Below are 27082 nucleotides of genomic sequence, written 5' to 3' on the forward strand. Positions count from 1 at the left end.
TAAAAACTCAGCGAACATACTCTGGATACCCGTTGCACTGGCTTCCATTTCGGTTCCTGGTAAAGTACAGTTTTGTACCTACCATAAATGTAGATGTCCGATAGGAATGCATCTGCAGTCCTTACAAATGGGTTGTCCTGTCGTCAGGCAGCCCTTCGGTCGGCCGGATTCGAAAGTCTGGGTCTGGCCTCGGCTGGTGTCGCACTTCACCCGACGTCATAGCTGCAGTTATTCGGGTATAAAGGCATCAGCCGACGCCATTTTCCTCAGTGTTTCTTGCCCCAGATGCCAGGTGCCCTCTAGGAAGGCTAAATTTGGATAAATGCCAATGATTCCAAATAGTAGAGAGCAAACACAAAAAATAAGCATGTATGTACATATATACAAACAAATACACCATAATAGATTCCCCCAGCTAGCTATAAGATGGGCAAATACCCTAGGAGTACCACAGAGGGGAAAGGCGGGTGGGTAATCCTGACTGCAGATGCATTCCTATCGGACATCTACATTTATGGCAGGTACAAAACTGTACTATGCCCTTCAAGGATGCATCTGCAGTCCTTACAAATGGGTAGAATACCATAGCCAAACTGGGGGAGGAGGCAAAAAGAAGTTATGGTGTAGTTAAGATCGCTTGCAAAACAGCAGTGGCAAAACCTGCTCGGGATCTAGAGTATAAAGGTAAATTATAATGCTTGGCAAATGTATGCACGGAGCTCCAAGTAGCAGCCTCTAAAATGTCCTTGGTAGCCACTCCTGGTAGGAAAGCTGTGGTAGTGGCTGTAGCCCTTGTAGAGTGAGGCCTGATGTTTTCTGGAGTTTTCTTTCCATGGTAGGAGTAACAAAATCTAATGCAATTTCCTATCCACTTTGAGATTGTCTGTTTTGAAATTGCTTTTCCTTCCATTCCTGTTGCATATGCTACCAGTAGCTGGTCAGTTTTTCTACTGCCCTTGGTCCTGTCCAGGTAGTAGCGTAATTGTCTATGTACATCCAAGGTATGCAAAAGTCTTTCTCCCCTGTTCTGTGGGTTGGGGAAGAATGTAGGTAGGTGGATAGCCTGATTTAGAGATACTCTGGAGACCACCTTAGGCATAAAACTAGGATTTGTTCTCATGGACACTCTATCTTGATGGAAGATCAGGAAGGGTTGTACTGCCATTAATGCCTGTAGCTCAGATACCCTTCTTGCTGAAGTGATTGCCAGCAGGAAAGCAGTTTTCCATGATAAGTATTGTAATTCTGCTGTTGCTGCTGGTTCGAAAGGAGGAAGTGTCAATTTTTCTAGCACAAAGTTCAAGTCCCATGCTGGCAATGGTGGCTTCCTAGGAGGTTTTACATTTTTAATTCCTTTCAGAAACTGCCTGAGCAGAGGATGAGAGAAGACTGGAGGATCCAAGTCGTATTCTGCTGAAATAGCTGATGCATGAATCTTAATGGAAGAATAGGACAGGCCTTTGTGGAAGAGCTCTGCCAAGTATTCCAGGATGTTGGCTATGTTTACCAGTGACACATCTTCTCCTTTTGCAGTACTCCAAATGAGATATCTTTTCCATTTTGCTGAATAATTTTTTCTTGTTGAGGGTCTGCGAGCCTCCAGGATAATGTCTTTAACCCTTTGGGATAAATTTGGGTTAATTGGCCTTATGCAATGTTCCAGGCAGTCAGCTGCAGCGTTTTCAGGTTTGGATGCAGGATGTTGTAGTTGTTCTGTGTTAACAGCAAGGGAACCAGGGGTAGGGGCCATATTTGTTCCAGAGACATGCTCCTCAGTAATGGGTACCAATGTTGCCTTGGCCAGTCTGGAGCTATCAGAATGATCCTTGGACGGTCCTCTTTGATCTTCAATAGCACCTTGTGCATCAAAGGAAGTGGTGGGAATGCATATGCTGTCAGGTTTTTCCAACTGAAAGATAGGGAGTCCACCTTCCAAGCAAGTGGGTGGTACGTCCTTGTGCAGAATTTCTTTAGCTGGTGATTGCGTGGGGATGCAAATAAGTCTATTTCTGGGAGTCCCCATTTTCTTGTAATGGTTTTGAAGATGTCCGGATGCAGCATCCATTCGTGGGCATCCGTGGTAGTCCTGCTTAATATGTCTGCTAGAATGTTTTCTTTTCCTGGTACAAAAATTGCTTGTAACTGAATGTTGTAGCTCAGGGCCACATTCCAGAGGTCCAGTGCCATCCGGCATAGAGGGTACGAATGTGTGCCTCCCTGTTTGTTGATGTACCACATAACTGTGGTGTTGTCTGTCCTTATCATCAATTGACCTTGTTGGAGAAATGGTCTGAATTGCCAGTTTTACTGCCAGCATTTCCTTTAGATTTATGTGTAGGTGCAGCTGGTCTGGAGTCCATAAACCTTGTATGCACTTGTCCAGCATGTGGGCCCCCCAACCGAGGTCTGAGGCGTCCGTCGTGATGGTTTGGCTTGGTTGAGTGCTGTGGAAGGGCAATCCTGTGTTTGATTGACAGGCCTGAGCCCACCATAGGAATTCTTGCTTCAGGCATGGAATTATTGGAATTTGAGTTTCTAGGCTGTGCTTGTGTTGAGACCATAAGTTCCTTAGGTACCACTGTAACTTTCTCATATGCAGTCTGGCATGTGGAACCAATATTATGCAGGATGCCATGAAGCCCAAGGCTTGCAGGACTTTTCTTGCTGTTCGATGGTTCTGCTTTGTTAATGGCAAGAAGTAGAGAGGTAGTTGCTCCTGTTTTTCTACTGTTAGGAATGCCCTTTGTTTTGATGTGTCCAGCTCTGCACCCAAAAAGGTTATCCTTTGGGATGGTATCAGCCTTGACTTTTTTATATTGACTGTATATCCCAGGGCTTGTAGTAGGTAAATGACCCTTTTCAAGTCTTCTGCTAGCTTGTTTTTGTTGTCCGCTTGTAACAGGCAGTCATCCAGGTAAGGGTAGATTTGGATTCCCTGAAGCCTGCAATGAGCAATTACTGATGCCAGGCATTTCGTGAATACTCTGGGTGCAGTAGATAAGCCAAAGGGCAATGCTGAGAATTGATAATGCTCTGATCCTGCAAGAAATCTGAGGTATCTTCTGCAATTTGGTCGTATGGGGACGTGCAGGTATGCCTCCTTGAGATCTAGAGTTACCAGCCAAGACTCCTTGCCCAGTATGGGAAGAAGCTGCTGTAGAGTCAGCATTTTGAATTTTGGAACAATGAGGAATGTGTTTAAAGCGGACAGGTCGAGAATAGGTCTCCATTTGCTCTCTTTCCTTGGTACCAGGAAGAGTCTGGAGTAAAATCCCTTTCCTTGCTCCATAGATGGTACCTTTTCCACAGCTCTCATCTTTAATAATTGAGATATTTGTTTTAGAGCTTCTGCCTTTTGATTTGGAGGTAGGTTTGGCATTCCTCTCTTCCCTGGTAGAGTATGGAAGTGAAACCTGTAACCTTGGTCTATTGTCTGCAAAATCCACTTGTCTCGTGATGTAATGCCAATTTGTTGAAAATAAGGCTAGCTTTCCGCCTAAGGGTGCTTCTAGTTGTTCCCTGGTAGGCGATGTCAGAGCCAAGTCACTGTGATTGCCCTGTAGTTGCGGTGGTGGCTGTGTCTGTGTCTCGCTGGTTGTTACCCTGCCACTGGCGTCCCCTGTAGGCACCCCTGGATTGGCTTCTGCCTCTTGAACGCCTATTCCTGCCTCTCTGTGCTCTGGAGGAGTCTGGAAAGGACCAATTCTTGGAGGGCCAATTCCTGCTAAACCTTGGAGGTTGGACCTGTAAGAAATCTTTCACTGTTTGGACAGATTTTGCCTTCTCTTCCATCTTCTTCAGCACCTGTTGTGCAGGAGAGCCAAACAAACTGATCTTATCCATGGGAGCATCTAATAGTTTTGATTTGACATGGTCTGGTAAGGCCTGCTCTTTTAACCATGCATGCCTTCTGATAACTGTGCCAGTCATGGCTGATCTAAAGGAAGCCTCCAGTGCATCATAGCCGCATTTTAAAGAATGGTTACTGACTTGCTGAATGTTATGTACCATTTCCTGAACAGATTTTTTGTCTAATGGTTCATCCGAGGACAGCTTTTTGGTTAACTGGTCTAGCATAAATTCTTGATACTGGATCATGTGAAATTGACAGTTCAAGGCCCTAGCTGAAAGAGTAGCAGAAGTGTAAACTTTTTTACCCCATCTCTCTAATGACCTGGATTCCCTTTCAGAGGGGAGGGGGTTTTTGGCAGAGGTAGCTGCTACAGCCTTAGGTCCTTGGGAGATAGTCTCGGGATCTGCAAAAGGAGCCTTATACAAATGGTAATGCGTGTCCGGGACCCTGTAGTACCTATCGGGCTTAGCAGGGGCCGGAGGTAGAGAATCAGGAGCAGTACAAGCATCATTAAATGCATCATCTACAACAGAAAGAACTGGAGGTATGGCTAAAGGCCTATGCTGTGGTAAATGCAGAAAGGTTCTAAGCCTTTTTCTGGAGTCTGAAAAATCCTGGCCCTGCCACTGAAATTGTTCCCTCATAGCATGCAAGGTTTCCCCAAAGGAAAATTCCTCAGGGGAGAGGCAGAAGGGATGGACTCTTCAGCATCAGAGTCTTCATAAGGGGAGAAAGGAGCCTCTGGAGGGTCTGTGTCATTTGAATCATCAGAGGAATCATCTGTAGAAACTGGCTCAGGGGGCTCTGCTCTATGCCTCTTCTTTGGAGGTGGGTGAGAGGCCCTGTCTGGTTGAGGTTGGGATCCCCGGATTAAAGAAATGAGATCCTCTGCTAAACTAAGCATTTGAGAACTAGAGCTAGGCCTGTGAGACGGGGTCTTAGCAGGCACAGATTTAGTAGCTTTAGCTGCTTTAGCCCTGGCAAAGGCCTTAATGGACATGGCTGCAGGTGGCCTAGCAGCTCCACGTGCAGGGGTTGAAATATCCAGGGGAATAGTGTCTGATAATTCCTGAGAAACTGCAACAGCAGGAAGGACTTCAGAAGCCGATTCCACCAGGTTGGAAGAGGCCTCGGTAGAAGGTAAGTTTTCGGCTGAAGTAAGAACCGCTTGCTCGGTTTCAGCCGAAACAGAGACACCCGCGGTTGGCTTAACCGCGGTTTCGGCCGAAACCGCGGACTGCGAGTGTCGGTCCTTTTCCTTGCGCTTTTTAGATATTTGCGTAGTCGGAGGATCCGACGGCATAATATAAGCAAAATCGGAGCCGAAAAACTCCTCAGCAAATTCCGACCGACGTCTAAGCGACCGCCGGTTAAAAGAAGCACAGGCTAGACAAGCTGCTACGTCGTGGTCTGGGCCTAAACAAGGTAAGCAGTAAGAGTGGAAATCTTTATGAGGTATTTGTTTCCCACAAGTTAAACAGTTATTCACTTTTTTTTTGACATCGGCTGAGGCAAGAAAGAGTCCCCAACGGGGTACTTAGCTTTTTAGAAGTCTTCGGTAGTAGTATTCGGTAGTAATCTCTGGTTCTGACCAACCGGCACTTGCGAACAGCTTCTGCTTCGGGCGCCACGCGGCAAGAAAGACTGAGGAAAATGGCGTCGGCTGATGCCTTTATACCCGAATAACTGCAGCTATGACGTCGGGTGAAGTGCGACACCAGCCGAGGCCAGACCCAGACTTTGGAATCCGGCCGACCGAAGGGCTGCCTGACGACAGGACAACCCATTTGTAAGGACTGCAGATGCATCCTTGAAGGACATCAAGGAAGTATCTGAAATCCGGAGTGATCATGGGCTAACACTCACTCTCACCGACTCACTCTCACCGGATTCCGGAGGTGCAGCTTGGCCATCAGGCCTAACTTTTTTAGCCTTCTTCCTTGGGGGCTCGTTGGAGGTGCCCGCTACGCCTTCCATCCCGGATGCCAAGCAACAAAGCAGCTGATTCTCTAAATAGAGATTTAAAGCCGGCAAATGGCTTCTAAGGGTTATGGGGACAAAAGACTGGCATGTATCACAGGACTTGTAGTCATGACCTGTCCCTAAGCAAAATAAACACTGATTGCGTGTGTCCTTGTATGGAATTTGTCTTCCATAAGCGCACTTTCCCTTCCTAGATGACATACATTTGAGACAGGTAAAGAAACAAGCAAAAAACCCATAAGGGTAGTTAACTGAATGCGGACAGCCTGAAGCGATCATCGAAAACAGATGGTTGAAGTCAAACAAATGCCAGATTACTAGAGCTGGCGATCGGACATTTGAAACACACTGCAGCACAAAAGTTCTGATGTGGGTAAGTGCAGACATCACAGATATAGCTGGTGTCATTTATGGCTCTTGCATGCAACTTCATATGTACCCCTGCTTTCAAGACTTTGGTATACTGGCCGAATGTATGGTGCTGCAGGCAGCAACTCCATAAGGTGAAGAATATTGCAACATGAGAATAGAAGGACATGTATTAATATACAATCAAGTTCTAGTCCTGTCCTGTATTTTTGCCTTTTGGTTTTAAGGTGTTCCATTACAAATACTCAAGAGAGTGACATACACCACCACCTATCTCATGAAATCTGCAAAAATAAAATAAGGTATACATTGGAAATTGTGGTGCACATTATACGATTTCTCGGCAAATGCACCAGCTACCTAACTTGTCATAAAGCACAAATTTAATGTATTTTGCTAAAACTGAGGGAGCCCAATGAATCAGCCATGTAGGGGACTTCACCCCCAACACACCCCTTACACCAAGTCCATAGCTGTGTAATCATACAGAAAACAAAACACCTAGAAAGGGAGACAACACTTAAAAGCAGCAACAGTACTCTCTCTATCCCACTAAAACAACTGAAAACACTATTCGGCAATTATAAAATTGCCAAGTTGTAACTTAAATTGACATTAATTTAAATGTGTTAATACTTTCTCCACATACAGGGAAGCTGCCTTTTCTTTAAACAAGGTTTCAGTAACAATACAGATATCAACATCCTCCAAGAACATAAAGCTTCCAAATCATCCACTTCATTAGTGAGACTGTGGCATTTAGCAAAGCTGCCTTCACCTGTTTTTTTTTTTTTTAATTTTGTTTTTTTCAGTGCTTCTACTGGAATTTAAAAAGGTCTTTAAGTTACTGTCCAGTACCTGTACCTTCATGGGAGAAAGATAAAGCCCTTTAAGTGAAAAGCACTTTGGCTAGCTGCACCTCCCACTTCTGAAAATGACATATATTCAGTCTTTGACAAATGTACCTGGCCAATGAATGTACACCAAGTTTTGTTACAACATTGAACGGCCACACAAAGTGATGGAAGGATTTTGTAAAGCAACTGTTTTTTGCCCAGTGCCTACTAGGAAGTCCAATAATCTTGGCATAGTTTACTGCATGCCCAGGAGAAAGACCTGCATAGATTGTTCCCTCCAATGTGAAATGATTGATGAAGCTGTCAGAAAGAGGATCACAGTCCTAGCAGTCAATGAACATCTACAGAAAATATTTAAAAATGGAGTAAAAATGGTTGCAAATGTAATAACTCTGCTTCTCTTCTCTTAATTAAATATTTCTGACAAGCAGAAAAAAAGAAGTCAAAAACAGAACTAAAAAAGAAACACAAAACTTTGCATCATGTGCAATGTAGCAAAACAGAATACAAATTAGATAGTTCTGTTGTCAGACTGAATAAGCCATATCAAAATACTCAATGAGGTCTAACAGGCATAAGGTATAAAGAATGACAAGGAACAACACAGGACAGAAATGTAAAAAAAAATGACATGATGGCAACAATAAATATACACAATTTTAACAGGGAAAGTTAAAAACATTTAAGCTTAAGGAAAAGACAGAGGGGCTTAGCCAGGTCTACCATTGGCAGACAAGGGGTAGAAGCATTAGGGACAGTGTTGGGGGTTCTTTTTATTACAAGACAAGTGCACACTTGGAATAGATTGCTAGAAAATGTTAACATGTAACACAACTCAGACTTTTTAATAGGCAAGAATATAGGCCTAAGCAACCAGAGCTGGAAAACTGCAAGGGCAGTTTCCAAAGACAAACATCAAGTTTCTGAAGGTTTTGTGTGATATGCACCTTGACCTACCATAAAATATTATGTTCTACTACCGTCCGCAGAGGTCTTAACGGCTTTTCAAATTATACAAGGCTCCTACACAAAGTCGTCGACAGTTTCAACATTCACAAGCAAGGCACTGTTTTACCTGAGTTAGCTCAAATGTCTGGAAGTGACTGGTGGTTGGAGATACTTTGCTGACATTTCCCGATATGTGGCAGTCAAAACCAGGAGATGGGATAGTGTAATTTTTTGTGTAATTTTCAGCTACTGACTTCACTCTTCCCTGTAGAATGCCAGAGAAAAAAGCTGCATTAAAACCTGAAGTACAAACATGGACTTAGAACTGCTCATATTGCTATTCACAAAACGAGAGAATATGAGTTGGCACCAATTAAAAATATACACATTCAAAATTAAAATGAATTTAACTATTTAACCAGCTAAACATCTAAGTTTCACAATGCACACAAGTACAAATGAAAACAGGAGCATCCAAAATCATGGTTAAAAACAACACACTACTTACCTCAGTGATGATTAAATGATCAAACACAACACAGCCTGGCTTCCCCCAGCTATAACATCTAAGCAAGACGCGCACACCTCACAGCTTCTCAGATTTCAAAATTACAGGAGGTGGTCAACAAAAATCATAGCAGACTATCTAAAATCACAGCAGTCAAACTTTGCATGTGTGCAAAATTCGCTCCTCTGGGGTTGAGGGCACAAATATGTAAATTTACTATTCTACCAGGTAAAACCAATTAACTCAGAACCCTTGGGTGAAGGGGGGCAACTGAATGACATCTACACGGCTGTACCAGAAAAATGTATCCTTACTTTACTGTATAAAAATAAACATGCCTGTTTCATTGGCTTGCAATGTGTGCCAGTCACATATTACGATTAAGCTAGTAGAAATAGTATAAACTTAGTATAGTTTTACTTATCCACAGCACGATTGTGGAACTTTCACTAAACAAACATTTATGTTAAGGATAAATAAAAACATAGAAGACACTTCAGGCTAGAACTGAATCTCAGCTCCAAGCATTTCTAATAAAGGTTGTTGTTTTTCTTTCGGCTTTTCCCGGTTAGGGGTCGCCACAGCGGAACTCCGGTCCGCTAATGATTGGCAGTAGATTTTTACGGTGCCGAGGTGCCAGCTCGACGCCCAACCTTCAACGAAGGCACGTCCATTCACGCATGTCTTTCGAACACGGGTAGGACATGCAGACTCCACAGGTACTAGGCCTAAACTGGTCTTGCCCATCTGAGCTACTTTAATGTGATTCTACCCTTTTCCAGATAAAAAAGCATGATTTTTCTCATTTTATTTCCATACATATGCAAATCGAGTTTAATCAACATTACAAAACTGTTCTAGCACCTGACCAAAATACTGCCTTATAAGCTCTTTCATTGTTTTTTGGGTAAAACATGCTTCATTTTTAACAGTCCTGATCCTTCCATGTTTATCATAACATTACAAAAGATCTGCAGTATATAATTACACATACAAATTACCATCAATTAAAGCCACCTGTATGATGTCTGCTTGGGGTCAAAAGAATACATACATACATACAATGGATATAAAAAGTGTACACACCCTTGTTAAAATGCCAGGTTTTTGTGATATAAAAAAATGAGACCACAATAAATCACTTCAAAATTTTTCCCACCTTTAATGTGACCTATAACCTGCACAATTCAACTGAAAAACAAATCTGTTAGGGGAACAAAAATAAAAAAACGTACAATAAGCTGGTTGCGTTAGTATGCACACCCTTAAACTAATACTTTGTTGAAGCACCTTGTGATTTAATTACAGCATTCAGTCATCTTGGGTATGCACCTGCCATCAGTTAAAGAGACTGATTAACCCCAAATAAAGTGCAGCTGTCCTAGTAGGATTTTCCTGACATTTACTCAGTTGCCTGCTACAGCAAAAACCATGGTTCAAGAGATCTCATTGTTGAAAGGTGTCAGTCAGAAGAAGGGTAAAAAAAATGCCACATCATTGGATATACCATGGAACACAGTGAAAAGAGTCATCAAAAAGTGGAGCAAATATGGGACAACAGTGATGTTGCAAAGAACTGGATGTCCCTCCAAAATTGATGAAAGGACAAGACGAAAACTGGTCAGGGAGGCTGCCAAGAGACCTACAGCAACACTGAAGGAGCTGCAGGAATTTCTGGCAAGTACAGTTGTGTACTACATGTGACAACAATCTCCCTTATTCTCCACATGTCTGGACTATGAGGTAGGGTTGCAAGAAGGAAGCTTTTTCTTACACAGAAAAACATCCAGGCCCGGCTAAACTTTGCAAAACAATACATCAAGTCTCCAAAAAGCATGTGGGAAAATGTGTTGCGGTCTGATGAGACCAAGGTTGAACTTTCTGGCCACAATTTCAAAATGTACGTTTGGTGCAAAAACAACACTTCACATCATTAAAGGAACACCATCCCCACAGTGAAGCATGGTGGTAGCAGTATCATGCTTTAGGGTTGCGTTTTTTCAGTTGGAACTGGGGCTTTAGTCAAGGTGGAGGAAACTAAGAACAGTTCCAAATACCATTCACTTTCAGCCCAAATCCTTCAGGTGTCTGTTAGAAAGCTGAAGATGAGAGGAACTTCACCTTTCAATATGACAATGACCCCAATCATACATCCAAATCAACAACAAAAAAAATGGCTTCACCAGAAGAAAATTAAAGTTCTGGAATGGCCCAGCCAGAGCCCAGACCCAAATCCAGTAGAAAATCTGTGGGGTGAGCGGAAGAGGGCTGTGCACAAGAGATGCTCTCGAAATCTGACAGATTTGGAGTGCTTTTGCAAGGAAGAATGTGCAAATATTGCCAAGCCAAGATATCCATGCTGACAGACTCCTCCCCAAGAAGACTGAATGCTGTAATTAAATCAAAAGGTGCTTCAACAAAGTATTAGTTTAAGGGTGTGCACACTTATGCAACCAGCTTACTGTATTTTTTTTTATATTTTTTCCCCTAACAGATTTGTTTGTTCTTCAATTGAATTGTACAGGTTATAGGTCACATTAAAGGTGGGAAAAGTTTTAAAATGATTTATTGTGGTCTCATTTTTTTATATCACAAAAACCTGGCATTTTAACAGGGGTATGTACACTTTTTATATCTACTGTATATATACACACACACAGTGTGTGTGCGTGTGTATATATTTTTTTGTATTTATATATATATATATATATATATATATATATATATATATATATATATATATATATATATATATATACACACACACACACATATATATATATATATATATATATATATATATATATACATATTTTATTTATTTTCTTTTTGTTAGAGAAGGGAATGTCATTTTGTTTCCATTGAAACAGAAGTTATGTACTTAACAAAACTTGGCATCTGTGTTGTCCAATTTCATTATTCATCATGAACTGGGTCCTCAGATCCGGCTCGGCCATTTCTTCCAGACGTACGATCCGAGCCTCAAACTCCTCCCTCCTTCATAATATCTCACGCCCCTTCAACCCCTCAGACTGAGTTTGCTGCCACTTCCTAAAGACAGAAAGAACAGTACTACACAGACAAAAACATGACCAACCGGAGCCCTAACTAGGAACCATGGGTTCCCTTATCCTCTACACTGCTTTCAGTTGTGAAAGGAAGGGGAAAGTAGGGTGGGATGTGATGCATAATGAAACTGGACAACACAGATGACAAGTTATGGTAAGTAGATAAGTTCTATTCCAATGTTGTCCATTTCATTATGCATCTCGAAAAGGTCAGAGTCCCCCCTCCCCCCAGGTACATAAAACCTGGGAGGACCTTAAGGAAGGATATGCCTGACCACAGCGAAGCCAAAGGATGTACTGTTTCTGGAAATAATGTCTAACTTGTAGTGAGGTGCAAAGGTATGAGATGTGGACCAAGTAACTGCTGCAAAAATTTCATCAACAGGAGTCCTTGCAGAGACGCCTGTCGAAGTAGACATAGACTTAGTACAGTGAGCTCTAACTGGACAGGGGAGTTGCTTGCCTTGTTGTGAGTAAACTGCAGAAATACAATCCGTAATCCATTTGGCTAAGGTGATCTTGAATAGTCTGATCTAACCTATTTGGAGAAAAAGCAATGAACAACTGTTCAGATTTCCTGCAAGCTTTAGTCCTGTGTAAGTAAAAACGCAACTGTCTCTGTACATCCAACTAATACAGCATGTACTCTCCTTTATTGGAGTAATTAGGGAAGAACACAGGCAAGTAAATAGTCTGGTTAATGTTTGCCTCTGAGGTGAACTTTGGTATAAAGGACAGATTTGTTCTAAGTGAGACTCTATCTCTGAGTTATACAAGGTGGTTGAGAAGACAGAGCTAGCAATTCTGACACTCTTCTAGCTGAAGTAATGGCCACTAGGAAGGCAGTCTTCAAAGATAAAAATTTTAACTCACACAATCTAGCAGGTTCAAATGGTTTCTGGGTAAGTCCCTGAAGTACTAAGGTAAGATCCCAAAGAGGAGAACAATCTTTTATCAGAGGTCAGAAATGAAAAACCCCTTCCACAAAAGCCTGACAGCTTAGAAGTGAAAACAGAGGACAAACCACTGCCCTTTCCTTACGTGGAAATCCGTGATATGGATGGCTTGTGGGAAGAAGATAGGATATGTACCACTTCTGGTGTCAAGGAAAGCTGTCTAAGGACGGAAGTGGAGAAGCCAGGCAGTGAGCTTGAGGGTTCTCAGGGATGGGTGGAAATGCCCTGACAGATGAGTCAATAGGTCTGGAACTGGGTCCAGAATCCAAGGACCGTCCATAGTATATCTCCGGAGAAAGGGGAACCAAACTTGACGGGGTCAGTGTGGTGAGATCAAGATCATTTTGCTTCCCAAGGAAGTTGCCTTCTGAATCACTCTTGGCAGCAGAGGAAACGGAGGGAAGGTGTAGAGCAGACCGGGGGGCCAATCGTGGACTAAAGCGTCCCTGGGTGACTCCCCCTGAGGGGGGATCAGAGTGAAGTAATTGCTGGACTTGGCATTGAGGGGACTGGCAAATAGATCGCAGCAAGGTAGACCCCACCTGGAGAAGATCTGAGCAGCAACTCGATCGTTCAGGGACCACTCGTGAGGCATCAGAACAGCTCTGCTTAGCCTGTTTGCTATCACATTAGACTTCCCCGGAATGTGTGTTGCCACTAGAAAACGTTGGGAAGACACCGCCCAATTCCACACTCTCATGGCCTCTCTGCAAAGGGGATAGGACTTGGTTCCCTCCTGTTTGTTCAGGTACCACACGACTGACATGTTGTCGGAAAGAATTGCGATAGTCTCCTTGGGAAGAGAGCTGTGAAGTGCCTGCAGCGCTAGTAGCACTGCTCTCATCTCCAGAACATTTATATGCAAGTGTACCTCGTGTTCCTGCCACGTGCCTTGGACCGTTCTGCCCAGATAATGCCCCCCCCACCCTGTCTGGGAGGCGTCCGTGGTCACTGTGGCAGTAGGGGGGCAGGGAGTTCAGGGATCTCCCTTCTCAGATTGGGTGAATGAAGCCACCAACGCAGGTTTCGTCGGCATCGCTCCGTTATAAGAATCGGGTGAGACAGAGGGAGCTCTTGAAAGGACCACTGGACCGAAAGAAGCCACTGGAGTGTCCGCATATGTAGCCTGGCCAGGGGTACTAGTAGGATGGTGGCCACCATGGAACCTAGTAACTGAAAAACAAGTCTGGCTTGTACCTTTTTCAGAGGTAATAAGGCCAAAACTTGAGCCTGTAGCACTTTTATTCTTTCTGTAGGAAGGAAAGCCCTCATTTCTACGGAATCTAGCTCTGCGCCGATAAATGCAACACGTTGTGATGGCAGCAAGACAGATTTTTGCCAGTTGAAAGTAATCCCTAGGAGTTGACCCAAGCTGATGGTGGCCTCCGTGGCTCGAATAAGTAGATGCCTGGTGGGGGCGGTGAGAAGCCAGTCGTCTAGGTAAGGAAACACCTGGAATCCTAGACATCACAGGTGAGCAGTCACCACTGCCAGACATTTGGTAAACACCCTGGGGTCTGTGGTGAGACCAAAGGGCAGGGCTCGGAATTGGAAATGACTGGCTCCCAGCCGGAAGCGTAAGTGATTCCTGGAGGCCTTGTTTATCTTGATGTGATAATAGGCGTCCTTGAGAGCGATGGAGCACATCCATACTCCTTTTCCCAACAATGGGAAAATGGTTTGAAGAGTGACCATTCGGAACTTGGACTTCCTGACGAAGCGGTTCAAACAGCTGAGATCCAGGATGGGTCTCAAGTCCCCTGTTCTTTTGGGAACCAAAAATAACCTTGAGTAAGTTCCTGATCCGATCTGGTCTGAGGGGACTGGTTGGATGACTCCTTTTTCCAGTAGCTTTGAGACTTCTAACGCTGCTTGGTCCCTTTGACTGGGTGGAACGTCTAGGACTCTCTTGGGTGGCGGAGGGGGTGAGATAAAGGGAATGGTGTAACCTCCGGCAATAATTTGAAGCACCCAACGATCCTGAGTGATGTTTTCCCAGGCTTGAAGATGCTTCGAGAAACGACCCCGACTGGCTCCGGAGAGGCACAATTGGGCAGTCCCTCAGGGACGTCAGTAGGAGGAACCACAAAAGGACTCGCGGTCTCCTGAGTTGCGGGGGCCTCCCCGCCCCTTGGGCGACGTCTTCCAGAGTAATTCCCCCCTCCTCTGCCTCTGGAGGGGGGAAGGTCACCATGATGGTCAGGATAAGACTTCTGAGACTTCCTGAACCACATCTTTCCTCCCCTCTGCGCCTTGGGGTAAGGTCTAGAGGGAAGCGAAAAACGGGCCCCAACAGCAGACAAAGTCTTACCCTCCTGCTCACATCTGGTGAGAGTGTCTTTCACTTTGGGTCCAAAAAGGGAGGACCCGTCAAAGGGAGCGTCCGTGAAGGAAGACTTGAAGGCCTCCGCGAAGTGACACAGGTGCATCCAGGCTTGCCTCCTAAGGGCTACGCCTGAGCTAGCTGCCCTACCCGTTCCCTCGGCTGCATAGGATATGAGCCTCATGGACGAGTTAACAACAGAAGACAGGGAAGACAGCTGGGCGTTGACAGTTTGGTTCACTGCCTCAGGCAAGTTACCCGACAGAGTATCTCCCAACTCTTTGAGGAGATCTCTTTGGAGCCTCGTAAAATGACACAAATAATTCAGCGATCGCAAAGTAAAGGTCACTGAGGACAGGGTACGCTTTCCATACCGATCCATACTCCTAGACTCTTGTTAGGAGGATGAACGGAAGCAGAAGCCTCTGCAACTTCTTGCTGAGTGGCAGATGCCACCACCATGGCATCTACAGGAACTCCTTTCGTCAAGAATTCTTTCTCGGGAGGTGCAGACAAAAACTTGTTGGGGCGGCTGGGAACCGGTTCCACGGAGTCAAGGTGTTCCCTCACCCTTCGACAAATAAGGTCCAACAATTCATCGTATGGGGGAGACACCCAGGAGGCGGAAGGTCGGGCTCCGAAGGCCTTGAGGAAGACAGACTCCTCCTCAGAGGGGGTTTTGGAGGGCCAGTCGCCTCTCTGTCCCAAAATCTCCAGGATGTCGGAAAATGAGACATCGTCGGAGGACGACTTTGGGGACCCCTCTGCATCACTGAGGTCGGTGTCTGAGGTGACAGACTCATCTGGGGAGTCTATGTGCTTCCTCTTACACAGCTTCTTTCTGGGAGGCTCTTCAGGCAAGGACTCTGAAGGGCCCTCAGAAAGCAGGGGACCACACATAGGGGTATCCTCAGGCCTTCGAGCCCCGCTGTCTGCTGATAGGGGGGCCTCAGAGGCTCTAGTCGCAGTGTCCGGGAAAGGAGTGGTTGACTCGAGTGATGTCACCGAAGACCTGGCCAGTGCGTTCTTCATGGCCTCGAAGGTGGGTCCATCTGAATCCGAGGAGCGACCAGTCTTCGAGACCACAATCAGAACAGGGGTTCCCCCCACTGAAGCACCGAGAGGGAGACTCGGAGCCGAAGTCTGGAGCCCCGATGTATCCCCCTCGGGTCCGACCGACGAAACCAGAGTGCCGAAACCATCAGATGGAACCTAAAGGGTTGGAACCGAGGTCGGAGTCGAAAAACTCAAAGGGGGTTTTGGAGCCGACCCATGGACCTCACTCGACTCAGAACACTCCGGCTCCGACGAAACAGAGGTGGTCGGAGGAGGAATAATTGGAACCAACACAAGTACAGGCTCTGGAGCCGAGAATAATTTCATTAACACTGGTGACTGTAGGAGCCTCTGCACCACCCTATCCAAATCCGAATCAGACAACCTGGAGGACTTGGAGGACACAGAAGGGGGTCGAGAATTCTTCTCTAGTGGCTCCAATGCAAAGCTACGAGAATGGCTCCGAATCAGTTCCAAGAGAATTGGAGCCGAAGTCGGCTCCAACACAACAGAAACCTCCTTCGGCTCTGAAGGCAGTGGAACCGAGGAAGCCGTCTCCGGTATCAACAACATCTCCTGTGGCTCCGAGACCAATGGAGCCGAGGAAGGTGAAACAGTCTTTGATCTTTTCTCCGATGGCTCCGACGAACTGGACGGAGCCGGAGATCTCTTTTTAGTTTTAGATTTCTAACTAGGGGGAGAAGAGGCTAAAGCTTCTTCAAAGGCAGGTTTTACCAGGCCCTTAAGAATCAACTTATTTTTTCTCTCTTGCAAGACCCTGGAACTAAACGAATGACACACACTGCAGGACTCTTGCAAGTGTATAGCGCCCAAACAGTACACACAGATGGCGTGGCCATCAGTCAAAGACATCTTATAGGAACATTTGGCGCACTTTTTAAACCCAGAAGGCCTATGCTCCTTCTGATCTTTGCCTGACATTTTAAAGCTTCACACAAAAAGACACCACAGGAAAGAGACACAACAAGGAAGAGAAGGGACTCTAACACCCCCGAACAACAAGAAAACACACCGAACAGGGCTAAGGCCCTCTAACTTTAACGGGCCTAGCCCGCCAACACAAGTATGCCAACTATAACTTAAACGACGACGGAGATCACAAAAAAAAAACAAAAAAACAAAACAACAACTACAGAGAGCGCAGCTATTAAAATAGCTTTTGGTTGGAAAGACTTTTCCGAAAACTAAGTAAATAGTTTAAATAAGGTACTTAGCCACAGCCAAGCTTGAGACCACGTCTTCACTCAACGAGCGGCAAACAAGATCTGGGGGTTTGGGAGTGGTGCATCCTGGGATATAGGCTTAGCCCAGCCAATTAGAGACCGTGCTAGTTATAGCGGCCGAGTCGGAGCCGAGAGCCCGTCAGTAATGAATGTAGGCGAGATAGGACCACATTACATCGATCTTTTATCAGAGGTCAGAAATGAAAAACCCCTTCCACAAAAGCCTGACAGTTTAGAAGTGGAAACAGAGGAAAAAACACTGCCCTTTCCTTATGTGGAAATCCGTGATAGCCGCAAGTTACAAACTGATAGTGGAAAAACTAGCTCCATGCTGGAAAAGCGAGCTAAGAAACATAAGGATGTCTGGGACTGAAGCAGAAAAGGGGTCAATATTCCTCTGTGAAGCCCAAATGGAAAATCTCTTTCATTTACGATATACTTTCTTGGTGGAAGACTTCTGAGAAGCAAGAATACTTTCCTAGACTAGGGAAGCTCACTTGGACTTTTGTAGAATTACTGGAAGTGGAGAAACCAAGTGGTCAATTTGAGGGATTGAAGATTGGCATTCTGGCGTTCTGATGGATGGGAAATCAGATCCTGCCTGGGATCTAGTACGTATGGAGGATATTTGCTGGGGGACTGCAAGAAGGGGAACCATACCTGACAAGGCCAGTAAAGGGCAATGAGGATTAGACTGGTCTGCAACCTGCTGGCTTTCTGTAGTACTTTGGGTATCAGGGAAATCGGAGGATAAGCGTAGAGGAGACCCAGGGGCCAATCGTGGACTAGAACATCCCTTGGTGACTCCTCCAAGTGAGGATCAGAGTGAAGCACTTGTTGTTTAGGGAACAGGCAGAAAGGTCACAGCAAGGCCAGCCCCAAAGGCTGAATATCTGATTTGCTACTGATTGGTTCAAGGACCACTTGTGTGGACTTGAGCTCAATCTGCTCAGTCTGTCCGCCAGAACGTTGGACTCCCCCGTTGTATGTGTTGCAATGAGAAAAGTGGTTTGAAGAAATCACCCACTCCCAATCCCTCATGGCCTCCCTGTATGATTGGTATGAACAGGTTTCCCCTGCTTACTGATGCACCAAACTACAGATATACTGTCAGTTAGAACTACAACTGTCGCCACAGGAAGTCAGTCCTGAAAGTCTTGCAACGTGAGAAGGACTACCCTCATCTCCAGTACATTTATGTGCAATTTGGTCTCTATCATGGACCACGTGCCTTGGATTATCTTCCCCTGAAAATGCCCCTCCCCCCAACCCAACTAGGAGGCGTCTGTGGTCACCGTGGCTGTAGGAGAGAGAAGAATGAAAGGTCTTCTGAGATGGAGGTTGCTTGCAAGAATCCACCACTGTAGTTAATAACTGCAGATGGGAGTAAGCCTGACTGAGGTTGATAATGGATGGCACTGAACAGACCATTGTACCGCTAAGGTCCAGTGGAGAACTCACATGAAGAACCTAGCTGGGGGCACTAGTAGAATGGCAGCTGACACGGATCCTAAGGCCATGAGGACCATTCGAGCTGATGGTGTCAGGGTGTCGAGCAAAAGTTGAACCTGCTGTCTTCAAGGATCTTATTCTCTGGGCGGGAGTAGGGCTGCTATCTGTGTGATTGTGTTCAACTGTGTTCCTATGAATTTGATGTCCTGTACAGGGGTCACCTTGGATTTCCCCATGTTCACTGTGATTCCCAAGTGATGGAACAGGTGCAACATAACCTGAATAGCCTGAAGTAGTTGATGCCTTGCAGGTGCCGTAAGGAACCAATCGTCCAAGTAAGGAAACACCTGGAATTCTTGCAGATGGAAGTAAGCTGCAACCACTGCCATGCATTTGGTGAACACCCGAGGGGCAGTGGTGAGGCCAAAAGGCCAGTGCTCTGAATTGTAATGATTGGCCCCCAGCCTGAAGCGTGGATATCTCCTTGAGCACCTGTCTATTTTGATATGATAGTATATGTCCTAGAGATCTACAGAGCACACCCAGTCATCCTTGCGCAGATACATCAGAATGGACTTTATTCATAAAGAAGTTGAAGTTCAGCATGGTTACGGTACATTCAAACTGCTCAGATCCAAGATGGATCGAAGGTCCCTTGTCTTCTTTGGCACCAAAAAGAAGTGCAAGTTCCACATCTTAGTTGTTTGGCTGGGACCTGTTGGATGACTTTTGTCTAGAAGTTTTTGAATTTCTAGAAAGGCAGTCTCCCTCTGACTGAATGACACATCAGGGAGATGTATCCCGGAAGTAGATGGAGGAAGGGAAAAGGGAATATAGTAACCTCTGGAAATTATATTTAACACCCAGGTGCTACGTTTGTCCAGAATTGTGGGTGTAACGAAAGTCTGAGCAGACAGCCACCAGAGTAGAACAGCTGTGCAGTGCTTCAGCAGTTTCGAAAGGGCCTGTCAGAGAAAGGCTCTCTGAAGCCCTAATTTTGTGGGACCCTCTCCCTATAGCAGACATTCACTATTGAATCCTCTCCCTCTGCCTCTAGAGGAGAATTTGTCTTGCAAATTGGGAAAAGGCCCTTGGGACTTACGGAACCACATCTTCTTCCTATTCCGTTGGTTCCTGCAGAAGGTCCACTGAGGGGCAGAAATCTTGATCCCTATGGCAGATAAGGTCTTGCTTACCTGTTTGCTGTGGGTGAGTTTTTTTTTTTTTTTTTTTAACCGACGGCCCAAACAAGGAGGAACTGTTGAAGGGGGCATTAGTGAACAATGCCTTAAAGGGATCTGCAAACCCACACAGCCTCATCCAGGCATGTCTCCTGAGGGCTATGCCTGAACTAGCCGCTCGTGAGGTTCCTTCCGCAGGGTGGGAAATTAACCTCATTGAGGAGTTAGCAATGGAGGGCATAGTGGTCAGCTGGGGAGAAACCTTTTTAACGTCCTCCTCTGACAGTGACTGCATCAGACAGATAGAGATATCCTTAATCATATCTTTCTAAAGGCGTGTGAAGTGTGCCAAGTAATTCAAAGCTCTCAGCTTAAATGTGGCTAAGGTATACACGTGCTGCCTGTGCCTGTCCAAAGCCTGAGACTCCTTGTTCAGGAACAGTGGAGCTCTGTTCAATGAGCTACTTCTTGGTGGCTGCCAACACCACAATGGCATCAACTGGGAAACCTTTACTCCACAAAGGGCAGTCTTTGGGGGGACTAAGGTATTTTTCCATGCATTTGAGAATGGGCTCTATGATGTCAGGCTCCTTCCAAGCCCGGCGAGCGATAAGGTCAATGTGCTGGTCTGCTGGGGGGGGGGGGGGGGGTCACCCAAGATGTAGATGGGTCCATCCTGGATGCCACCAGGAACACTGACTCCTCCAAGGAAGAGGGCTGGGAAGATCAAACACCCTTTTGTTACAGAATTTCTAAGATATCCCCCGAAGGAAGAGGGAGATCGGGGGGGACTCCTCAATGACTCCAAAGTGGAGTCCAGGTGCTTCCTCTTGCACCGGCACTTCTGAGGGTCCTTCTCCATGGGATATTCAGGAGACGACTCAGAAGACAGGGGGACCCCTTGCTGAGGGGTAGGCTGGAGGCTCTCCAAAACGAGCTGACCATGGATCAAATGGATGGGAGCAAAGCCCTGATCTGCAGGGGATTGGGTAGGGCCTGGCAGAAGCAGGACCGTGTCTCAAGGTGTAAAGAATGTCCTCTCTGCCACCTGGAAGGCCGATTATGCCAGGAGTATCTGCCCTCCCACCCTAACAGCTGAAGCTGCCAAAGGAGAAAAGGACCAGGTCATCCCAGATCAGACACCTCAAGAAGGCACCAGCCTCGAGCTGTCAAAGGCCATGGTCTCCATGGGAAGGGACGGCTGTGAAAATGTCAGAGCCGACATCAGCCCCAATGATCTGGCTCCAACATCTCGGATCCAGGACACTGTCAGAGTCAAAGAAAGCGATATTCCGTGCTCCAGCACCCCTCCACTCTGGAGTGTCTGGCCCTGTAACTTTGAAGCTGAAGGTTGGATTGGAGGAGGAAGCTGCAGTATTGGTGTTGGTATTCTCACAGATCCAACATGGGTCGGAGAAGGCAAGATCCCTAGCTGGATCTGGGCTTGAGAAAACTCATCATCCAATCCATATCGGACTGGGACAGCAGAGAGGATCTAGAAGGGACAGAGGCATGGGTTGGCCTGACTGGCGAGAGGTTGGGCTGGACAGGTGAGAGAGATTTACTCTGATGCAGAGTATGGCTCTGGGACCTCCGATTTGGGTGTGTCTGACGTGACGGAGGCTGCTCTGGAGATAAGAGGCTGTGGATCCATGCGATCTCCACAGGCTACACCTGACTGCTAGGACTCGAAGTCTGACGGTCCAACAGAGAGGTTGGCTTGGCTGTCACCAGCTCTACTGGATCCAAGGGTTCTTTCAGATCCAGAGAGAACAGGAGGGATCCAAGGACAATGGATCCGACAACTCCCTGCACTTCTCAGGAGAAGAAACTGTTGTCCCCTGGAGTAAGTGAGGTGGCATGCTTCTTTGGGACAGGGATCTGGGCTCCAGAAGCTGGGAAAAGACCTATCAAGATGAACTTGTTACATTGATCAGCGAGGGCTCGGAGACTGAAGACCGAGCAGAAATCGCACTACATCTCCAAGTGCCCCAGTCCCAGACAACAGACACCTCTTGTGGGCATCCGACTGGGGAATCTTATGGCCACAAGAGACACACCTCTTAAAACTAGAGGGTTTGTCAGAACCTGCTGGCTTGTCAAGCATGACTGAGAGAACACACAAACAACTTACATACTATATACTAAGCTAACTACTAACTGAAAAATATGGGGAAATTTTTTTTTTCTTTTTTAAATAGTAAAAGAGAAAACGAGAAATAGAAAGAAAAGGCAGAATACAGGGAAAAAACCCTAATGCCAATAAAAATCTAATAGAAAAAGTACATAGAATGGAGGGGAGGTTCACACTACAGATTAAAGAAAAAACTATACACTAACTAGATGAGAAAGATAGCTAATAATACAGAAATAAATGGAAATTTTTACTTAGCTGACTGGAGTCTTGGAATCGAGTTTGTGGTGGAAGGTGGCAAACGAGATCTGGGAGTTTGAAGAGGAGTGAGGTATTATGGGAGAGGGAGGACTTTGAGGCTCGGACCGTATGTTTGGAAGAAATGGCCGAGTTGGATCCGAAGACCCATTCGTGATGCATAATGAAATGGACAACATCAGATCAACTGATTCATTCTGGAAACGGCTTCAGGAAAAGAGAAACTTTCAAAGGGACCGACAAAAGCCACACTTCTCAGTGTCAAAATCAGAAACCTTAGGAGAAAAAAAAAACAGAAGTCTATTCACAGTCATTTGATGTTCAAAATCTTGAACCTCTTCTGAAAATGAAGAATTCCTTTTGCTTTTACCAGAAACATAAGAACTGGAAGGGTCAACAGCCTGAACTAAATCCAATAAATCCATCCTGTCCAAAGTAACTGAGACAGCTTAAGACATGTATCTAGCTTTCTGCTTTGTTTCAAAAGGAAATTTCAGATAAGCAGACCTACTTTTGACGTGCAAAATCTCCCTAGGGACAGACATCCCAGTTTGGCTGGGCAAAGAGGTATTCCCTCCTTTCTTCCAGGACCAGCACAACTGCTTCTCCTATACACTAGGGACACTCCATCAGCCAAAGAGTATGCGTCTAACCTAGATCCATGCTGAAATTAGGGGCTACGGCAGAAGGTGAAAAGGAAAAAGATAAATGGTCAAAGGAACCAGAAAAGGCCACAGCAGAGTCACCCATTTAGAGCTGAAGCAAATTATTATCCTGCTGTACTGGCAAAAGCTGCTTGTTATTTTTTTTCTTTACATGACTGGAAGAAGGAAGAACCGAGGAACCATTAGGTTGTTCCATAGTAAAACCAAAAAAATACAGGATTTCCAGCGAAGCCCAGCAGCAGTAGTTGGCAAATCAGAAAAGTATTTAAAAAGTAAATATTTCCATCAAAAACACAGTGAAAAGTACTTTAAACACTTAGCCAACACCCTTCCTTCTTGCTGACTGGGGTTCGGAGTCAATCCTTGGCTCTGACTCAGCCACATTCTAAAGCTCGAGAGCTTCCACTGGCTAGAGGCTAGACACTATTCCATCATGCCTAGCGAGAGTTACCCAGATCTCATTTGTGATAACCCATAACAATGGACTAAAGAGCACAACATAGATATATATGTAAATAAATTTTATGCATAATTATTTATTTATATTATATACACACACATATATATATATATATATATATCACACCAAGATAGAGATAGAAGGACTCTAAAGTCCATCCAACTGATAAGGCAGGAAGGGAATCACAGCCTATGTAGCCAAATGATGGATAATTCCTCTCGATCCTCCAGGAAGGGGGAAGGAGGGTGGGATGCAAGAAGGAGAGCGAGATCAAGGACAACAAACATAGAACGTTATGGTGAGTGCATAACTTCTTTATGTTATGCTGTCCCTATCTCTCCTTCCTTCTTGCTGGTTGGGACCACTTCTCCAGCACCTTCTTCTTGGGTGGTTCAACGGAATAGATTCTTCAGGATCGTGGATCCAAAGGATGTCCTGTTCCGGGAGGCCACATCTACTTTGTAATGAGTGATGAAGGTATGGGGATTAACCCACGTAGCTGCCGCACAAATGGAGTCTAAAGGCAGTCTGGCCTGAAAGGCAGTAGAGGTAGACAAGGCCCTAGTTGAGTGTCCTTGGACTTTTCCTGGCAGCTGCTTGTTCTGTGAATTATAGACATAAGTGATAGTGTTTGAAAGCCATTTCAATAAGGTTACTTTGAAGACTGATGTTCCCTTTCTGTTTTCTGCAAAGGATACAAACAATTGATCAGATTTTCTAAACTCTTTTGTTCTGTGCAAGTAAAAACGTAATTGGCTATGAACATCCAGTTGGTGGAGTTTATATTCTGCCTTGTTGCCATGATTAGGGAAGAATACAGGTAGTTCTATTCATTGATTCAGATTGCACTCTGCGCAAACATTTGGTAGAAAGGAGGGGTTGGTTGTGAGGGAAACCTTATCTTTATGAAAAATTAAGTAAAGGGGGCGGACGGATGGATAGAGCTTGTAATTCTAATACCCTCCTAGCTGAGGTAACGACAGTCAAGAAAATAGTTTTCCAAGTATGAGCTGGTTCAAAGGGAGGAAGAATCAAGGCAGTCAGGACTAAATTTAGATCCCAAGGAGGAGGTGGTTCTCTCATTGGGGGTCTCAGGAGAACAGCATCTTTCAGGAAGGCTTTGCATAACCTGTGGGACATAACACTGGAGCCCATTTCTCCCACATGAAAGTTGGAAATAGCAGCCAGCTGAACTCGGATAGTTGTTGCTGCTGCTGCTCCTTGGTTAAAGGTTTCAGCGAGAAATTTGAGGATCTTCGAAATAGGTGCAGTAAAAGGGTCAATACTATGTTTGGCTGCCCAACAAGAGAACCGCTTCCATTTGCTAGTACAGAGTTTTCTCGCTGAGGATTTGTGAGAGGATATTAAAATATGTTGTACTGTTGGGGAGATGTCAGGAAGCCTGCCTAAGATGGGAAGTGGAGGAACCAAGCTGTCAGCTTGAGGGTATGTATGGAAGGATGGAGCATACCTGACTGATGCACCAGAAGATCTGGAACTGGGTCTAGGATCCAAGGCTCTTCCGGGAGATGGGGCCATAGAAAGGGGAACCATATTTTAAGAAGCTAGTAAGGGGCAATGAGTATTAGTTTGCAAACCAACAATTTTGCTTTCTAAATAACCTTGGGTATTAGAGGAAACGGGGGAAAGGCATAAAGAAGTCCCGGGGGCCAATCGTGAACAAGTGGGTGACTGTCCCCATGGGGGGGGACTAGGGCGAAGTAGCTGCTGCATTTGGTATTGCAGGTGGCAAAAAGGTTGCAGCAAGGCTGGCCTCATTTGCGAAAAATCTGGTTCAAAATATCCTGCTTCAGGGACCACTCGTGAGACATCATGATAGCCCCTGCTTGGCTTGGCTGCTATCACACTGGATTTCCCCGAAATGTGCGTCACAATCAGAAAACATTGGGAAGACATTGCCCACTGCCATACTCTTACAGCCTTTAAGGCAAGGGGTAGGATCTGGTTCCACCTTGCTTGTTGATGTACCACACTACTGACATGTTGTCCATTTGAATTGCAATCATCCCTGTAGGTAGAGAGCCCTGTAGTGGTTGGAATGACAGGAGCACCGCTCTCATCTCTAGAAATTGATGTGCAAGTGGTACTCGTGTTGTTGTCAAGTTCCTTGAACAGTCTGCCCCAGATAATGCCCCCCCTACCCTATCTGGAAAGCGTCCGTGGTCACTGTGGCTACTGGTTGGGGGGAGGATGAATGGTCTCTGCCTATCGTCACCTGTGCAGACTGAGGCCACTATTTTAGGTCCTTCTTGCAGGTCTCCATGATGAGAATTTCGTGTGACATGGGTGGATCTTGCATGGACCATTGAGCCAATAGAAGCCACTGTAATATCCTCACGTGGAAGGGCGCCAAGGGAACTAGTGTTCTTGCTGCCGCCATTGAACCCAGGACTTTGAGAACCATTCTTGCCTGAATCTTTTTCTTCTCGATTAAGACTGATACCTGATGTCAAATGGTAGACACCCTCTGCTAAGGCTGTTTTGCTATCAAGTCTTTTGTATCGAAATCTGCCCCTATAAATGTAATATATCGACAAGCAACAAGGCAGACTTTTCATGGTTTACAGTGATGCCGCGCTGTGAGCAGAGATGAATTGTGGCGTCCCTTGCTTCGGTTAGTCAATGCTCGGTGGTGGTGGTAAGGAGCCAGTCGTCTAAATATGGAAACACCCGGAATCCTAGACCTCTCAGATGAGTCGTGACTACTGCCATGCATTTAGTGAACACCCTGGGGGCTGTGGTGAAACCAAAGGGCAGAGCTCTTAACTGGTAGTGACTGGCTCCCAGCCGGAAGCATAGATATGTCCTGGATCGCCTGTCCATCTTGATATGGTAGTATGAATCCTGGAGATCGATGAAGCACATTCCAACTATCCTTTCCCAAAAAAGGAAGAATGGACTGCAGTGTCACCATCCGGAACTTTGTCTTCTTGACAGACTTGAGTCTGCTGAGATCCAAAATGGGCCTCCAGTCCCCGGTTTTCTTTGGAACTAAAAAGAACCTAGAGTAAGTTCCGGATCCAATTTGGTCTGCGGGGACTTCTTGGATGACTTGTTTTTCTAGCAACCATTGAACTTCTAGGGTTGCTTGTTCCCTTTGATTGGGTGGTACATCTGGAATGTACTTCTGTTTTTTGGGAAGAGGTGGCACGGAGAAAGGAATACTGTATCCCCTGGATATTACCGACTGTACCCATGTGTCTTTTGTGATACTTTGCCAGGCTTCTGGGTACAGTGACAATCTGCCCCCGACTGCCTCCAGAGGTAGACAGGTGGGCATCCTTTCAGGAGAGCTGAAAGGGCCTACCCGAAAACCTGTCTCTGTCGCCCTGACTCTGTTGTCCCCCCCTCTGCCATGCGGGTGGCATCTCCCATTACTGTTCCCCCCCTATGCCCCTGGGGGGAAAATCACCACGTGCATCAGGCAAGGCTCCCTGGATTTCCAGAACCACATTCTCCCGTCTTTTTGACCTTTGGGATAAGGTCTAGAAGGCATGGAGAAACATACTCCCATGGCAGAGCGAGTTTTGCCATCTTGCTCACACCGGGTGAGAGTCTCTTTTACCTTGGGCCCGAACAATGATGAGCCATCAAATGGGGCATTCGTAAAGGAGGACTTGAAGGGCTCTGCAAACTGACAAAGGCACATCCAGGAATGTCTCCATAAGGCGACTCCTGTGCCTGCTGCCCTGCTCTCTCATCGGCTGCTTAAGAAATAAGCCACATGGAGGAGTTGACTACAGAGG

At 45.7% G+C, this 27082-nt stretch overlaps 1 protein-coding gene across 1 annotated transcript in view; it reads right to left on the minus strand.

The window, feature by feature from the left end:
* Positions 1-27082, minus strand: part of TASOR2 (transcription activation suppressor family member 2) — a 2454942-nt gene that overhangs the window by 2105057 nt on the left and 322803 nt on the right. The window contains exon 6 of the mRNA XM_044088824.1: positions 8138-8275. Coding sequence (XP_043944759.1) covers positions 8138-8275 — 138 coding nt within the window. The remainder of the gene's footprint in view (positions 1-8137; positions 8276-27082) is intronic.

This window comes from Protopterus annectens, chromosome 11.part0 (assembly GCF_019279795.1).
Source record: "Protopterus annectens isolate FY-2018-M chromosome 11.part0, PAN1.0, whole genome shotgun sequence".
Lineage (NCBI taxonomy): Eukaryota > Metazoa > Chordata > Ceratodontiformes > Protopteridae > Protopterus > Protopterus annectens.